The sequence below is a fragment of the Miniopterus natalensis genome, chromosome 4 (genome assembly GCF_054644295.1).
Source record: "Miniopterus natalensis isolate mMinNat1 chromosome 4, mMinNat1.hap1, whole genome shotgun sequence".
Lineage (NCBI taxonomy): Eukaryota > Metazoa > Chordata > Mammalia > Chiroptera > Miniopteridae > Miniopterus > Miniopterus natalensis.
This window is the reverse complement of record NC_142084.1, coordinates 15,680,504-15,696,809: the sequence shown is the minus strand read 5'-3', so window position 1 is coordinate 15,696,809 and position 16,306 is coordinate 15,680,504. Positions and strand designations below refer to the sequence as shown.

General features: G+C 47.7%; 1 protein-coding gene across 8 annotated transcripts in view; it reads left to right on the top strand.

Annotated features, from left to right (window-relative positions):
* Positions 1-16,306, top strand: part of LOC107531512 (protocadherin gamma-C4) — a 146,226-nt gene that overhangs the window by 19,438 nt on the left and 110,482 nt on the right. The window contains exon 1 of one of the 8 annotated variants that reach the window (XM_087816307.1): positions 128-2,559. The exons of 4 other annotated variants lie outside the window; for them this stretch is intronic. In XM_087816307.1, coding sequence (XP_087672433.1) covers positions 139-2,559 — 2,421 coding nt within the window. In that variant the 5' untranslated portion in view covers positions 128-138. 3 more of the 8 variants (XM_087816309.1, XM_016205592.2, XM_016205579.2) reach the window with 3 other exon arrangements.

Here is a 16,306-nt window from a genome sequence, read left to right as displayed (position 1 = left end):
AACCGACCGCACGGAGGCAGCCAGTAGATCCGGTTACAAAAACAGAAGCCGGAAAGCCCCCTCCCCGGATTTTTGCCGTCCACGGAGGGCTTATTTCTGCCGGGGCCGAGCCGCCGAGCCGCAGCGGAGGGAGCCACGATGAGGCCGCGCGCGGGGAGCGGCGCGGCGCGGCGGCGCCAGGTACTGTTGTTGCCCTTCCTGCTGTCTCTGTTCCGCGGGGCCCTCCCGGACCAAATCCGCTATTCAGTGCCCGAGGAGCTGGCCAAGAACTCGGTGGTGGGAAACCTCGCCAAGGACCTGGGGCTCGGAGTCCGGGACTTGCCGGCCCGGAGGCTGCGGGTTAGCGCAGAGAAGGAGTATTTCACTGTAGCCCCTGACAGCGGGGACTTACTTGTAAGCGACAGAATAGACCGAGAGCAGATTTGCGGAAAGAAGCCTCTGTGTATTCTGGATTTTGATGCTGTCACTGAAAAGCCACTGAATATTTTCCACGTAGCAGTAGTAGTGCAGGATATAAATGACAATAGTCCATTATTCAAACAGAGTAAGATTGATTTAAAAATTGTGGAATCCACTAAGCCAGGTAAAACATTTCCACTAGACCCGGCCCTGGATTTGGACGCTGGTCCTAATTCCCTGCAAAGATATCACCTGAATGACAATCAGTACTTTGATCTCGCAGAGAAACAGACTCCAGACGGACGTAAATATCCCGAGCTGATTCTGAAACACTCTCTGGACAGAGAAGAGCAGAATTTCCATCAACTGGTCCTCACAGCTGTGGATGGTGGAGACCCACCCCTAAGTGGCACCACCCAAATCCAGATCCAAGTCACCGATGCCAATGATAATCCCCCGGTGTTCAGCCAAGACGTGTACAGGGTCAGCCTGAAGGAGGGCGTGGCCCCAGGCTCCTCCGTGCTTCAAGTGACGGCCACCGACCAGGACGAGGGCATTAATGCGCAGGTCACCTACGCCTTTCATAACGTGGACGAGCAAGTGGAACAGTTTTTTAACTTAGATAAAAGAACAGGAGAAATCACAACAAAGGATCATTTTGATTTCGAAATGGCTAATAGTTACACTCTCGGTATAGAAGCCAAAGATCCTGGAGATCTAGCAGCCCATTGCAGCATCCAAGTCGACATCCTCGACGAGAACGATTGTGCACCTGAAGTGGTTGTGACCTCAGTGTTTACTCCCCTTTCAGAGGATTCACCACCAGGAACAGTGGTCGCCTTGATAAAGACAAGAGATAGGGACTCTGGAGAAAATGGAGAAGTTCACTGCCGCATACTGGGAAAGACAGAGTTTACATTGAAATCTTACTCAAAGAACTATTACAAGCTAGTGACAGACGGGGCTCTGAACCGGGAGGCGATCCCTGAATACAACGTCACTATAATGGCCACCGACAGGGGCAAGCCGCCCCTCTCCTCCAGCACCACCATCACCCTGCACATCACCGACGTCAACGACAACGCTCCGGTTTTCCAACAGTCAGCCTACCTGGTCCACGTGCCAGAAAACAACCCTCCCGGGGTCTCCATAGCCCAAGTCAGCGCCTCCGACCCCGACCTGGGACCCAACGGCCAGGTGGCCTACTCCATCGTGGCCAGCGACCTGGAGCCCCGCGCGCTGTCGTCCTACGTGTCGGTGAGCGCGCAGAGCGGCGTGGTGTTCGCGCAGCGCGCCTTCGACCACGAGCAGCTGCGCGCCTTCGAGCTGACGCTGCAGGCCCGCGACCAGGGCTCGCCCTCGCTCAGCGCCAACGTGAGCCTGCGCGTGCTGGTGGGCGACCGCAACGACAACGCGCCGCGGGTGCTGTACCCCGCGCTGGGGCCCGACGGCTCTGCGCTCTTCGACACGGTGCCGCGCGCCGCGCAGCCAGGCTACCTGGTCACCAAGGTGGTGGCGGTGGACGCTGACTCTGGACACAACGCCTGGCTGTCCTACCACGTGCTGCAGGCGAGCGAGCCGGGGCTGTTCAGCCTGGGGCTGCGCACGGGCGAGGTGCGGACGGCCAGAGCTTTGGGCGACAGGGACGCTGCCCGCCAGCGCCTGCTGGTCGCTGTGCGTGATGGGGGACAGCCGCCCCTCTCGGCCACCGCCACGCTGCTCCTGGTCTTCGCTGACAGCCTACAAGAGGCGCTGCCCGATCTCAGTGACCGTCCAGCACCCTCTGACCCCCAGGCCGAGCTGCAGTTTTACCTGGTGGTGGCCTTGGCCTTGATCTCTGTGCTCTTCCTCCTCGCGGTGATTCTGGCGGTGGCCCTGCGCCTGCGACGCTCCTCCAGCCCCACCACCTGGGGCTGCTTTCAGCCTGGTCTCAGTTCTAAGTCTGGACCTGCTACTCTTCCCAATTACAGTGAGGGGACTTTGCCCTATTCCTATAATCTGTGTGTTGCCTCACAATCAGCTAAGACAGAGTTTAATTTCCTCAATGTAACCCCGGAAGTGGCTCCCCCTCGGGATCTCCTCTGCGACGATGCCTCTTGGGTACCAACTACAAATCACGGAGATGCTGAGGGCTCATTTGCCTCTGATACTATTTTAAAGGTGAGTTTTAATTTAATTATTTTCACTTTGGGTTCTTATGTTTCTTAACAAATCACCTATCTGAGATAGGAGTCTGCATTTCATATTTGTCTTGTGGATTGAATTTAGGCAATTTCCTGCCCTAATTATCTTAATTTTATCTAACTAAATCTTGATGTGGTTTTCTATTTAATGTGTGGGATTTATTTGTTCATAATTACAAGGCTTTTACTCTTGAAATACTTTTCCTCATCTTTACAATTCTTCCCTCTGAAGATTTATTACTCTTGACATCTTAAATTATTTATTTCACATTCAGGGCTTTTAATATTCCAATTTCAGTTTTACTTGCTGTTCAAATTCTAGTACTTAAGAATAAAAAGAGCTCCCCATCTTACTAGTGTGGGGAAACTGAGCACCAAAGAAAGGAAGAATGTTCTCCAATGCCATGGCTTGTCAACAGCAGAGCATGGGTGGGACAGACTTTTGCTACCATATAAACTTGAGGTTTTGCTACCATAGGTTTTGCTACCATATAAACTTGATAACATTAAATATCTGTCTCAACATAGAAAGTCCACTGGATACCCGCTCACTGTTAAGTTATAGACATATTTTTCTGCATTGGTGATGAACTAAAGCCCTAAAGTCACTATAGGATTTCCCCCCATACAGTCACTGTATAATGTCCAACTCCAATTTAGACATGGTAATAGGAAAATATAAGTAATGCATAGCTAACCCAACTCAAACTCTCAGTCTAATATAGTGTAGCTGCCATATTTTTAGTGTGAAAAACAGGAAACTTTCTCAAAGACCTTACAAGTAACAAAATGAACCCTTAATTCTTTCTGCATATATGACACCTAATACAATTTGCATGAATCAGTGGGCCTTTTATCAAAAGTGCATTGAGAGCTAGAGTTGTTTCCTTGGCATTGTTAATCTACAAATGGGCACATTTTCATAAATATATCGTAATACAAAGATGAAATCTTAAAACCTACAAAAGTAATAATTACAATGTTCTAATTTAATGGACTCAATTTAGGTAAGAAGTAAATAAAGGACATGGGCTCAATGACACATTAAATAAAACTTTTCTAAAGTAAAAATAATCTAATAATTATATTGATTTCAGGGATTTGTGGGTCTTGCTATTTCAAAATTAAACCTTAATTCAATATAAACAATATCACTCAGTAATATGTGAAGGATACAGCAAAAATATTAGAAATAAAATATAATTAAATACTTCTGAAATAAAAATGAATTGGTGTAGTAACCGGTTAGGCCTCTGAGCGTCGCTGTTCACCAAAGTGGGAAGGAAGCTGCTGCTGCTGCGACCCGACTCTGGGCTCCTTCCGCACTAAACTCGCACGGACCAGACAAGCTCCCGGGAAAAGCCTTTCACCCGCGCTCCTCTCCCATTTCCAGCAAGGAATGCGCACCCTTTGGCTTTAAAGAAATAGGGAAATAGCAGGCTGAACCAGGACTAAGAGAAACTGATCAGAGAGAAGGCAATGGCGGACCCACTGAAGGGCTGGGGCTGCACACAGCTGCTCCTGCTCTTTCTGTTCTTGGGGACGCAGCGGGGAGCCAGAGCCGGGCAGATCCGCTACTCGGTGCGGGAGGAGCTGGACAAAGGCTCCTTCGTGGGCAACATCGCCAAAGATCTCGGGCTGGAGCCTCAGGAGCTGGCGGAGCGCGGAGTCCGCATCGTCTCCAGAGGTAGGACGCAGCTTTTTGCTCTGAACCTGGGAAGCGGCAGCCTGGTGACCGCGGGCAGGATAGACCGGGAGGAGCTCTGCGCCCAGAGCGCGCCCTGCCTGGTGAGCTTTAACATCTTGGTTGAGAGTAAAATGAAAATTTATGGAGTAGAAGTAGAGATAATCGATATTAATGATAACTTCCCGCGTTTCCGGGATGAAGAAGTCAAAGTAAAAATTAATGAAAACGCAGCTACAGGGACGCGGTTGGTGCTTCCCTTCGCTCGAGATGCGGACGTGGGCGTGAACTCCCTCCAGAGCTACCAGCTCAGCTCCAACGCGCACTTCTCTCTGGATGAGAAAAGTGGAAGCGATGGACAAAAATATCCGGAGCTGGTCCTGGAAGAGCCCTTGGACCGGGAGAAAGTAGCGGGTCACGACCTCCTTCTCACAGCTTTGGACGGCGGAGACCCCGTGCTCTCTAGCACCACGCACATCCGCGTGACGGTCCTGGATGCGAACGACAACGCGCCCCGGTTCAGCCGATCCGAGTACAGAGTGAGCGTTCCAGAGAGGGTCCCCGTGGGCACTCGGCTGCTCACACTGACCGCCACGGACCCAGATGAGGGAATGAACGGGAAGCTGACCTACTCCTTTCGCAATGAAGAGGACAGCGTTTCACAGACTTTCCGGCTTGATCCCAACCTCGGCGAAATTTCAACAGTGCGATCATTGGATTACGAAGAATCCAAGTTCTACCTCATGGAAGTGGTAGCTCAGGATGGAGGTGCTCTTCTCGCCAGTGCTAAGGTGGTGGTCACAGTGCAGGACGTGAATGACAATGTCCCGGAAATGATCCTCACCTCCCTCGCCAGCTCTGTCTCTGAAGATTGTCTTCCTGGGACTGTAATTGCGTTGTTTAGTGTACATGATGGTGATTCTGGAGAGAATGGGGAGATCGCATGCTCTATCTCCAGGAACTTGCCCTTTAAATTGGAAAAGTCAGTTGATAATTACTATCACTTATTGACAACGCAAACGCTGGACAGGGAAGAGGTCTCAGATTATAACATCACAATAACTGTCATTGACCGCGGAAACCCACCCCTCTCTACAGAAAACCACATCTCCCTGAAAGTGGCAGACATCAATGACAATCCTCCCATATTCTCTCACACCTCATACTCCACCTACGTTCCAGAAAACAACCCCAGAGGCATCTCAGTCTTCTCTGTGACTGCCCACGACCCTGACAGTGGCAACAATGCTCAGGTCACTTATTCTCTAGCCAAGGACACATTTCAGGGAACTCCTCTCTCCTCCTATGTCTCCATAAACTCTGACACTGGAGTTGTGTACGCACTGAGCTCTTTTGACTATGAGCAGGTTAGAGACCTGCAGCTGTGGGTGACAGCCAGCGACAGTGGAGACCCTCCACTTAGCAGTAATGTGTCACTGAGCCTGTTTGTGTTGGACCAGAATGACAACACTCCTGAAATCCTGTACCCCTCGCTCCCCACTGATGGTTCCACTGGCGTGGAGCTGGCACCCCGCTCCGCAGAGCCCGGCTACCTGGTGACCAAGGTGGTGGCAGTGGACAGAGACTCAGGCCAGAACGCCTGGCTGTCCTACCGCCTGCTCAAGGCCAGCGAGCCGGGGCTCTTCGCGGTGGGGCTGCACACGGGCGAGGTGCGCACTGCGCGGGCGCTGCTGGACAGAGACGCGCTCAAGCAGAGCCTGGTGGTGGCTGTCCAAGACCACGGCCAGCCCCCTCTCTCGGCCACTGTCACACTCACTGTGGCCGTGGCTGACAGCATCCCAGATGTCCTGGCTGACTTGGGTAGCCTTGAGCCCTCCGCAGGCCCTGACGCCTCGGACCTCACGCTGTACCTGGTGGTGGCAGTGGCCGCGGTCTCCTGCGTCTTTCTCGCCTTTGTCATCTTCCTGCTGGCGCTCAGGCTGAGGCGCTGGCACACATCGCGCCTGCTCCAGGCTTCAGGAGGCGGGTTGGCGGGCGTGCAGGCCTCGCACTTTGTGGGCGTGGACGGGGTGCGGGCTTTCCTGCAGACCTATTCCCACGAGGTCTCCCTCACCGCGGACTCAGGGAAGAGCCACCTGATCTTCCCGCAGCCCAACTACGCGGACACGCTCATCAGCCAGGAGAGCTGTGAGAAAAGCGAGCCTCTTCTGATATCTGAGAAGATAAATGCAAACGAAGAACTAGAAGTTGCTCAGGTGAGTTTTCGTTTTCAGTGGGGATGCTTGAAGCATTTTGTTCATTTGTTCCTCAGTTATTTTTCTTCCGCATTCAAATAGGTTAATTATGTAAATAGTGAGTTATTATTTGCTTTATTTAGAGATTAGCTTTCTCCATTTATTTCCAAATTATATTTTGCATATAGTGTCTTATTTTTTCAATATGTGGACATTTTAGAAAATCTGGCTGATATCCATAGACTTACATGAAATTAGTACTTTATTATTTTTTAAACAAGTACTTTAAAACATAATCACTTTACTCAAAGACTTTCTTATACTCAGAATTGTTATTATCTTAATAGATGAGTTGTTTGATTAGTCCAAATTGTTAGATATATTGTTCTCTTTTGAATATTTGCCTAAACACCAATAGCAAATATGTTTTAGAAAAGATATTGTGTGTTAGCATATCTGCTGTTTGCATAAGGAAATAATTTACATATTTGGATAAATCACTGGAAGAACACAGAAAAATTCTGCATGAGAAATATCAGGAAAAAAAGATTAAACTTATATTGGTGATAATGTCTGTGGCATCCTGAAATCTGGAAAGTTTGGGTTAAACCATGAAATTATTGGATGTAGGGCAATTCTTTGAGAGAAGAAATCAGTGAGGGGCCTTAGAATTGTGCTTTATTCTGTGATGCAGTTTAAAATCTCCAAAGAGCCCTAGCCGATTTTGCTCAGTGGTTAGAGCATGCATCGGCTCTTGGACTGAAGGGTCCTGGATTCAATTTCGGCCAAAGACATATATACCTCGGTTGCAGGCTGGATCCCGGCCCTGGTCCAGGGGAGTGTGAAGGCAACCAATCAATGTGTCTCTCTCACATAGATGCTTTTCTATCTATCTATCTATCTATCTATCTATCTATCTATCTATCTATCTATCTATCATCTATCATCTATCTATCTATCTATCTATCTATCTATCTATCTATCTATCTATCATCTATCTATCTATCTGTCGTCTTTATCTCTATCTCTATCATCTCTCCCTCTACTCTCTCTGAAAAGCAATGGATAAAATATCCTGGGGTGAGAATTAAAAATAATAAATAAATAAATAAATAAATAAATAAATAAATAAATAAATAAAATCTCCAAAGATTTAGATACTGCTACAGTCATTAAATTCAAATATGCCACACACCTGGCATTTTCTGGTTACAGGTAACCCTTTCACTTTTCAGAATCAATATCTACCTCAGTGTTTGCATACAATTCTGCTTTATTACCAGAGTCTAAGATTTATGTTTGGAAAATCAACTCAACTTTAAAATGGTTTCAAATTTTAAAACTCATTTCTCAGGGCCGTGTTTATCTTAAATTAATAGATTTTTCTTAATAAAATGCTGGTCTATGGGTCTCAAATTTCATGAGCATATGTTGTGTAATGGAAGAACTACCCAATTCACTTTTGGCATCTGATTTCCTAAAGATGATTTTCAGAAGCTTCTTTTAAAAAGATTTTTCAATCTTTCAAATTTTGTGCTTTCAACAACTTGAACATTAGCCACAAAGTATGAATAATGGTGTGTGTGTGTGTGTGTGTAAAGTATTATTAATGGGATAGTAGGATACATTACTTGACCATATCAAAAGTTTATTGATACATTTGGGAACCTAGGACCACTGGTTTTTATTTTTAAATACTTTTCAAGCATTTATTTGAAGGGGATCCAGTTATATTTATATATGGACAATTCTGACCTCGAAGTAAAATGTACAGACTCACTGAATAGTGAATGCATCCAAAGAGTAACAAGAGAATCTGTATGATAAATGCTGATATCATTCACTTCTACATAAAAACTCACTTTTGAATTTTTTTAAAAAAGAGGTTATAGAGTTGGGTATGTGTCCTGAGTTAACTTTTTTATGCAATAGAAAAATACCATTTAAACTTCTATAGACTTTATAAATTTCAATAGACTTTAGATTTGTGTTTGTAAAATCATTTCAACTTTAAATTAATAGATTAAAAAAAAAATACTGATCTATGGGTCTTAAATTTTATGAGTATATATTGCATATACTTTAAATAATAAAATGCTTGATTCACACACTCTGAGTGTATATATTATATATACTCTATAATCTTTCAAATGTTTGGATCTTTAGTTTCATATGTGTTCTGAAAAGATAACTTTCCTTTACTAATTGAAGTGTTCACACAGTGGTGGAAAGGCACTTGCTCAGTCATGTTTTGGAACAAAGTCTTGAGTCAGTAATGTCTTTTATGTTTGTATAGAGAAGCCAAAGAGTTTCTGTCTAGAATCCTGAATACAATGAGCAGTTTAAGATGCTCTAATAGTAAGTATTCCTCTCTGAGTTTGACATTGCTACACACTTGTCAAATTTTAGAATGACAGTGTATTATGTAAATTTGAAACACTTTCTTTATGAATATTTCTAGTTTGGAAATGGAATGGAAGCTGTAAGACATCTGTCAGAAACATGGAAATTGCCATGCTTATTGACAAGGAAAGAGTGCCGGTAATGATTAGATTATAACCTGGGACCAAGGGACAGTGGTCAACATAGATTACTCTCTTTGGGATATATAATCATAAGGACTCATACTTCACCCCCATAATCCAGATAACTCACCACTGTTAAGATACTTGAGAAGAAACAATGCAAATAAAGATGATGGTAATAAAATAAAATGAGTAGAATAATTTAAAAATCATAGTCATTTAATTAAAAGTAGACACTTGGAACATAAGGAAAATAGAGTATCTTGCTTCTTACCACACTTATTTTGTAAAGGCAACCAATCTCCTTGATATCTATCAATTATCTTGGGAAGAAGATGATAACGATAGAAGAAATTGAAACATAGGGTAAAACTAAAAGCTATGGTATTTATTACTTTTATAAGTTAAGAGAAAAGAAAATAGAATGGAATAACAATACATACCAAATTGTTAAAGAATTTACCGTCTGCCACCACCAACATTGTCTTACATTTGTACTATTTTCTACATATTATTTTATTTGGTCCTCAGTTCTATTAAGGTAAGCAGGGAAGATGTTGTTATGACCACTTTATGACAAAGAAACGAAATGCACGACTATGCCAATAAATATGTTCAGCGAGGTACCTCTGCTCTTTGACAGTAAAAATCACTTACTTTGCATGAGTAAAGTTCATGTTCAAAGAAATGAAAGCCAGACCGAAGACATAGTATTTAAAATGTTATATCCTTGTAAAAAGGGAAGAAAGAGTGTCTACCAGGACACAGTGGAATTGTCTTCCAGGCGGCTCGGTATTTGGAGCTGATTTAGCAACCGCTCCTGCAGTTCTGCAGCCGAGACGCGCGGTGCCGCTGTCGGCTAGTGCTGAGCGCGGCGTCAGCTCCTCCTGACGCCGGGGAGTCGCCGTCAGGGGAGGAATCGGAAAACTGCGCTCCCTCTCCACCCTCGCAGCGGAGATCTCTATCAGAGGACCTGTCCGCCCGGTCAAATCCAGGAGTCGCTCTTGCTCAGAGAACTCTTGGGATCGTTTAGCGGTCGCTGCTCTTCAGAATCGGTAAGATACAGGCTCAGAAAGCGGGATGGGACACGGCGGGGGACCCCAAGGCCCCGCTGCGCGGAAGCGAATGTATTTTCTCCTCCTGCTGCCTTTGTTCTGCCCGGCGCTCCCGGAGCCCATCCGCTACACTATTCCGGAGGAGCTGGCCAGGGGCTCGCTGGTGGGGAACCTCGCCAAGGATCTGGGGCTTGGCGTGAGAGATTTGCCAACTCGGAACCTGCGGGTTAGTGCCGAGAAGAAATTCTTTACAGTGAGCGCCGAGAACGGGGACTTACTTGTGAGCGACCGCGTAGACCGAGAGCAGATTTGTGGCAAGAAGTCGACGTGTGTTCTGGAATTCGAAATGGTTGCTGAAAAGCCTTTGAACTTTTTTCATATAGCTGTGGTGATTCAGGATGTCAACGACAACTCACCGACCTTCAGCAGAAATATCACTGAACTGGAAATCAGTGAACTGGCCCTAACTGGAGCCACCTTTGCCTTGGAATCCGCACAAGACTCAGATGTAGGGGTCAATTCCCTGCAGCAGTACTACCTCAGCCCCGACCCACACTTCTCCTTGATCCAGAAGGAGAACCCTGATGGCAGTAGGTATCCAGAACTGGTCGTAAAGGCTCCCCTGGACAGGGAAAAGCAGTCCTGCCACCACCTTGTCCTCACCGCTGTGGATGGGGGTGAGCCTGCCAGAAGCTGCACAACCCAGATCAGAGTGGTTGTGGCAGATGCAAATGATAACCCCCCAGTGTTCACCCAGGATGTGTATGGGGTCAGTGTTCCAGAGAACCTGCCAGTTGGCTCCTCTGTGCTAAGAGTGATGGCCACTGACTTGGATGAGGGCATCAATGCGGAGATCACCTACACTTTCATCAACATTGAAAAGGCAGTGAGACATCTATTCCAGCTGAACAGTAAAACAGGAGAACTCTCCACTAGTGGAGGACTGGACTTTGAAGAGAGAGAGCGCTACACAATTGGGGTGGAAGCAAAGGATGGTGGACGTCACACAGCACATTGTAAAATACAGATAGATATTTTGGATGAAAATGACAATGCTCCTGAGATAACCCTGGATTCTGAATCTAAACATGTACAAGAAGATGTAGAGCTGGGGACTGTTGTTGCCCTGATCAAAACACATGATCTGGATTCTGGATTTAATGGGGAAATCCTATGCCAACTAAATGGAAACGTCCCATTTAAAATAGTTCAAGATACAAAAAACACATACAAGTTGGTGACAAATGGAGCCCTAGATCGAGAGCAGACTAAGGAATACAACATTACCATCACAGCCACCGACAAGGGCAAACCTCCCCTCTCCTCCAACAGAAGTGTCACCTTGAACATTGCTGATGTCAACGACAACGCTCCTGTTTTCCACCAGGCCTCTTATGTGGTCCACGTGGCAGAAAACAACCCACCCGGTGCCTCCATAGCCCAAGTCAGCGCCTCCGACCCCGACCTGGGACCCAACGGCCAGGTGGCCTACTCCATCGTGGCCAGCGACCTGGAGCCCCGCGCGCTGTCGTCCTACGTGTCGGTGAGCGCGCAGAGCGGCGTGGTATTCGCGCAGCGCGCCTTCGACCACGAGCAGCTGCGCGCCTTCGAGCTGACGCTGCAGGCCCGCGACCAGGGCTCGCCCTCGCTCAGCGCCAACGTGAGCCTGCGCGTGCTGGTGGGCGACCGCAACGACAACGCGCCGCGGGTGCTGTACCCCGCGCTGGGGCCCGACGGCTCTGCGCTCTTCGACACGGTGCCGCGCGCCGCGCAGCCAGGCTACCTGGTCACCAAGGTGGTGGCAGTGGACGCTGACTCTGGACACAACGCCTGGCTGTCCTACCACGTGCTGCAGGCGAGCGAGCCGGGGCTGTTCAGCCTGGGGCTGCGCACGGGCGAGGTGCGCACGGCCAGAGCTTTGGGCGACAGGGACGCTGCCCGCCAGCGCCTGCTGGTTGCTGTGCGTGATGAGGGACAGCCGCCCCTCTCGGCCACCGCCACGCTGCTCCTGGTCTTCGCTGACAGCCTACAAGAGGCTCTGCCCGATTTCAGCGACCGTCCAGCACCCTCTGACCCCCAGGCCGAGCTGCAGTTTTACCTGGTGGTGGCCTTGGCCTTGATCTCTGTGCTCTTCCTCCTCGCGGTGATTCTGGCGGTGGCCGTGAGCCTGAGACACTCCTCCGGCCCCACTGCCTGGAGTTGCTTTCAGACTAGTGGTGTCTGCTCCAAGACTGGACCTGGGGTTTTCCCCAACTACTGCGAAGGGACTCTGCCCTATTCCTACAATTTATGTGCTGCCTCACACTCCTCAAAGACTGAGTTTAAATTTCTCAATATAAACCCTGAAAATGCTCCACCACAAGATCTTCTATGTAATGAAGCCTCTTGGTTTGAAAGTACCAGTAATGATAATCCCCAAATGACTTCTGATTCGGTCAATTTGGAACAGGTGAGTTACTTCAAAACCCTTTCGTCCCATAAGTATAATTAGGTTTCAATTCAATATTTTAGAGGTAAAATGTATACAGGCTAAATATATCTTGATTTTGTGTTTTATTGATTTTGGGGGACATAAAGGAGGGTGTTTGAAATTCTTTGTTTGCTTCTCTGTGTGGCAATTGTTCTTTCATACAAAGTCACCTTGCAATAGACTTGAAATTTTTATTAATTCAAAAACAATATATCCTGTAACATTTTTAATGCATTCGTACCCCACACTCTCATTGAGACACATTATCTACATATAAACATAAGTCCAGACAATTAAGCAGCTTTCTTAATTTCAATGCAGTCAATCCTAAATTGTGGTTTACATATAATATAAATATAAAACTTTTTTCATTGTAGCCCATATATTTTCACTTCATTTGCATGTTTTAAGAAGTATACACAGGTATTGGCTAAATTAGGGCAGTTCTTAATCTATATGTTAATTAAAATAGATAATGAAATTTTAAAATGGCAACACTTTAACTGTCACGAAGTGGATTGGTTCAAATATGTCTGTGGCTGTTGGTTCCCTTATTGAAAATGGGACAAATATAAATGACGGTGGGATGTGATAACTCAAGATTTGCAGAAAAGTGTAATATTTCTGTTCTCCAAGGCTGTAAGAGATGTCACCACCAAAATGAATGGTAAATTCAAGGGAGCATATAAAATTATTAAAATGAGTTCTTTTATTTTTCCAAATGCTTCTTATTCTTGGGGAGATAAGTTTTATGAGTGCCATCTATGCAGATTTAGCAGAATTCAGGTCCTCTGATGGTTTCACAAAAAAAGAAAAAGAAAAAGAAAAAGGAAAAGAAAGAAAAAGAAAAAGAAAAGGCACGATGCAGTATTAAGTTAGGACTCTAAGCGTCGCTGTTCACTAACCCGGGTAAGGAAAACTGTGAACTCCAGTTAGATCCTCCAAGCGCAAAGCAGATCGGACAAAAAAGCCCCCGCAGCTGCGCGAAAATTCTGGCCGAAAACGCTTCGCATCGGATCTCTTCTTGTTTATGGACCTTGAACTCTAATTCTGAGAAGCCCAAGAGCAATGCGAACCTGTTCCCCCTACTCATAACCCCGGGGGAGTGAGTGCGGAGCCAGCAATGGCGGCTCTGCAAAGGCGCTGGCGCCACAGCGGGTTAGTCCTGCTCTTTGTGCTGCAGAGGGCGCTGTGGGGGGCCGGGGTCCCGGCCGGACCAATCCATTACTCCATTCCTGAGGAGCTGGACAAAGGCTCCTTCGTGGGCAACATCGCCAAAGATCTCGGACTGGAGCCCCAGGAGCTGGCGGAGCGCGGAGGCCGCATCGTCTCCAGAGGCAAGACGCAGCTCTTTGCTCTCAATCCGCAAAGCGGCAGCCTGGTGACCGCGGGCAGGATAGACCGGGAGGAGCTCTGCGCCCAGAGCGCGCGCTGTCTGGTGAGTTTTAACATCCTCATTGAGGACAAACTGAATCTTTATCCCGTAGAAGTGGAAATAGTGGACATTAATGACAATACACCCAGATTCTTAAGGGAAGAATTGGAAGTGAAAATTCTCGAAAACGCAGCCCCATCCTCTCGTTTTCCACTAGTGGAGGTCTCTGACCCAGATGTGGGAATGAACTCTCTTCAGGGCTTCAAGCTCAGCGGGAGCAGTCACTTCTCGGTGGATGTGCCAGGTGACTCCGATGGGCCCAAATACCCAGAGCTGGTGCTGGAGCGCGCTCTGGACCGGGAGGGAGAGTCCACTCACCGCTTGGTTCTTACTGCCATGGATGGCGGCGACCCTGTCCGTTCAGGGGTGGTGCGAATTCTGGTGACTGTCCTAGATGCCAATGACCATGCTCCGGAGTTTACTCAGCCCATCTACCTTGTGAGTGTTCCCGAAGATCTGCCAATAGGTACGTCACTGTTGTCAGTAAATGCCACCGACCAGGACGAAGGAGTCCATGCAGAAGTAACATATTCCTTTGTGAGGATAACAGAAAAGATCTCAAAGATTTTCTGCTTGAATGTTTTCACTGGAGAAATATCAACTTCTGCGAATCTAGACTATGAGGACTGCAGCTTTTATGAGTTGGATGTTGAAGCCCGGGATCGGCCAGGTCTACAAGACAGAGCAAAAGTCTTAATTACTGTCTTGGATGTGAATGATAACGTACCAGAAGTGGTAGTCACATCCGGAAGCAAGTCGGTCATGGAAAGTACCCCTCCAGGAACAGTAATTGCTCTTTTTCAAGTATATGACCGTGACTCTGGACTGAATGGCCTGGTAACATGTTCCATCTCAAGAAGTCTGCCATTTGAGCTGCAAAAATCAGTAGACAATTATTATCGATTAGTGACCAATGCAGTTCTAGATCGAGAACAGGTGTCGCTGTACAACATAACTGTGATAGCCACAGACAAAGGAGTGCCACCTCTGTCTACAGAAACTTTGATCTCCCTACATGTGGCAGACACCAACGACAACCCACCTTCCTTTCCCCACTCCTCCTACTCAGTCTATGTCCCTGAGAACAACCCCAGAGGTGCTTCCATCTTCACTGTGACTGCACACGACCCAGACAGTGATGAGAACGCCCGGGTCACCTACTCCCTGGATGAAGACACCATCCAGGGGGCACCTCTGTCCTCCTATGTCTCCATCAACTCTGACACTGGCGTCCTGTATGCTTTGCACTCGTTCGACTATGAGCAGTTCCGTGACTTGCAATTGAGAGTGACTGCACATGACAGCGGGGACCCACCGCTCAGTAGCAATGTGTCACTGAGCCTGTTTGTGCTGGACCAGAACGACAATGCTCCAGAGATCCTGTACCCATCGCTCCCCACAGATGGTTCCACTGGCGTGGAGCTGGCACCCCGCTCCGCAGAGCCTGGCTACCTGGTGACTAAGGTGGTGGCGGTGGACAGAGACTCAGGCCAGAACGCCTGGCTGTCCTACCGCCTGCTCAAGGCCAGCGAGCCGGGGCTCTTCGCGGTGGGGCTGCACACGGGCGAGGTGCGCACTGTGCGGGCGCTGCTGGACAGAGACGCGCTCAAGCAGAGCCTGGTGGTGGCTGTCCAAGACCACGGCCAGCCCCCTCTCTCGGCCACTGTCACACTCACAGTAGCAGTGGCTGACAGCATCCCAGAGGTCCTCGAAGACCTGGGCAGCCTGGAGGTTCCGCACAATTCTGACGCCTCAGGCCTCACGCTGTACCTGGTGGTGGCGCTGGCCACGATCTCCTGCGTCTTTCTCGCCTTTGTGATCATCTTGTTGGCGCTCAGGCTGAGGCGCTGGCACACATCCCGTCTGCTCCAGGCTTCAGGAGGCGGGGTGGTGGGTGTGCAGGCCTCGCACTTCGTGGGCGTGGACGGGGTGCGGGCTTTCCTGCAGACCTATTCCCACGAGGTCTCCCTCACCGCGGACTCAGGGAAGAGCCACCTTATCTTCCCGCAGCCCAACTACGCGGACACGCTCATCAGCCAGGAGAGCTGTGAGAAAAGCGAGCCTCTTTTGCTTCAGGAAGATTCAGGATTTTGTAAAGAGGAAGATTCGTTTGTTCAGGTGAGATTATTGCTTTTATTCATTTTATTTGAACAGGAAATTTAAAAATTCTATTTGACCAGTGCTTAGTTTTCTTAGTGTTTTGAAGTGAATCACATTGGTCTTGTTTTTTCTTTGTCAATAGAGCTCTATTGAATATTAGTGTTCTGAAATTTTACCAAAATAGTCTTAATAATGTATGCCCAGGATTTTATTTTACTTTTCTCTGCCTGGCAAGCTCTTTGTGTCTTTGGTTACATACA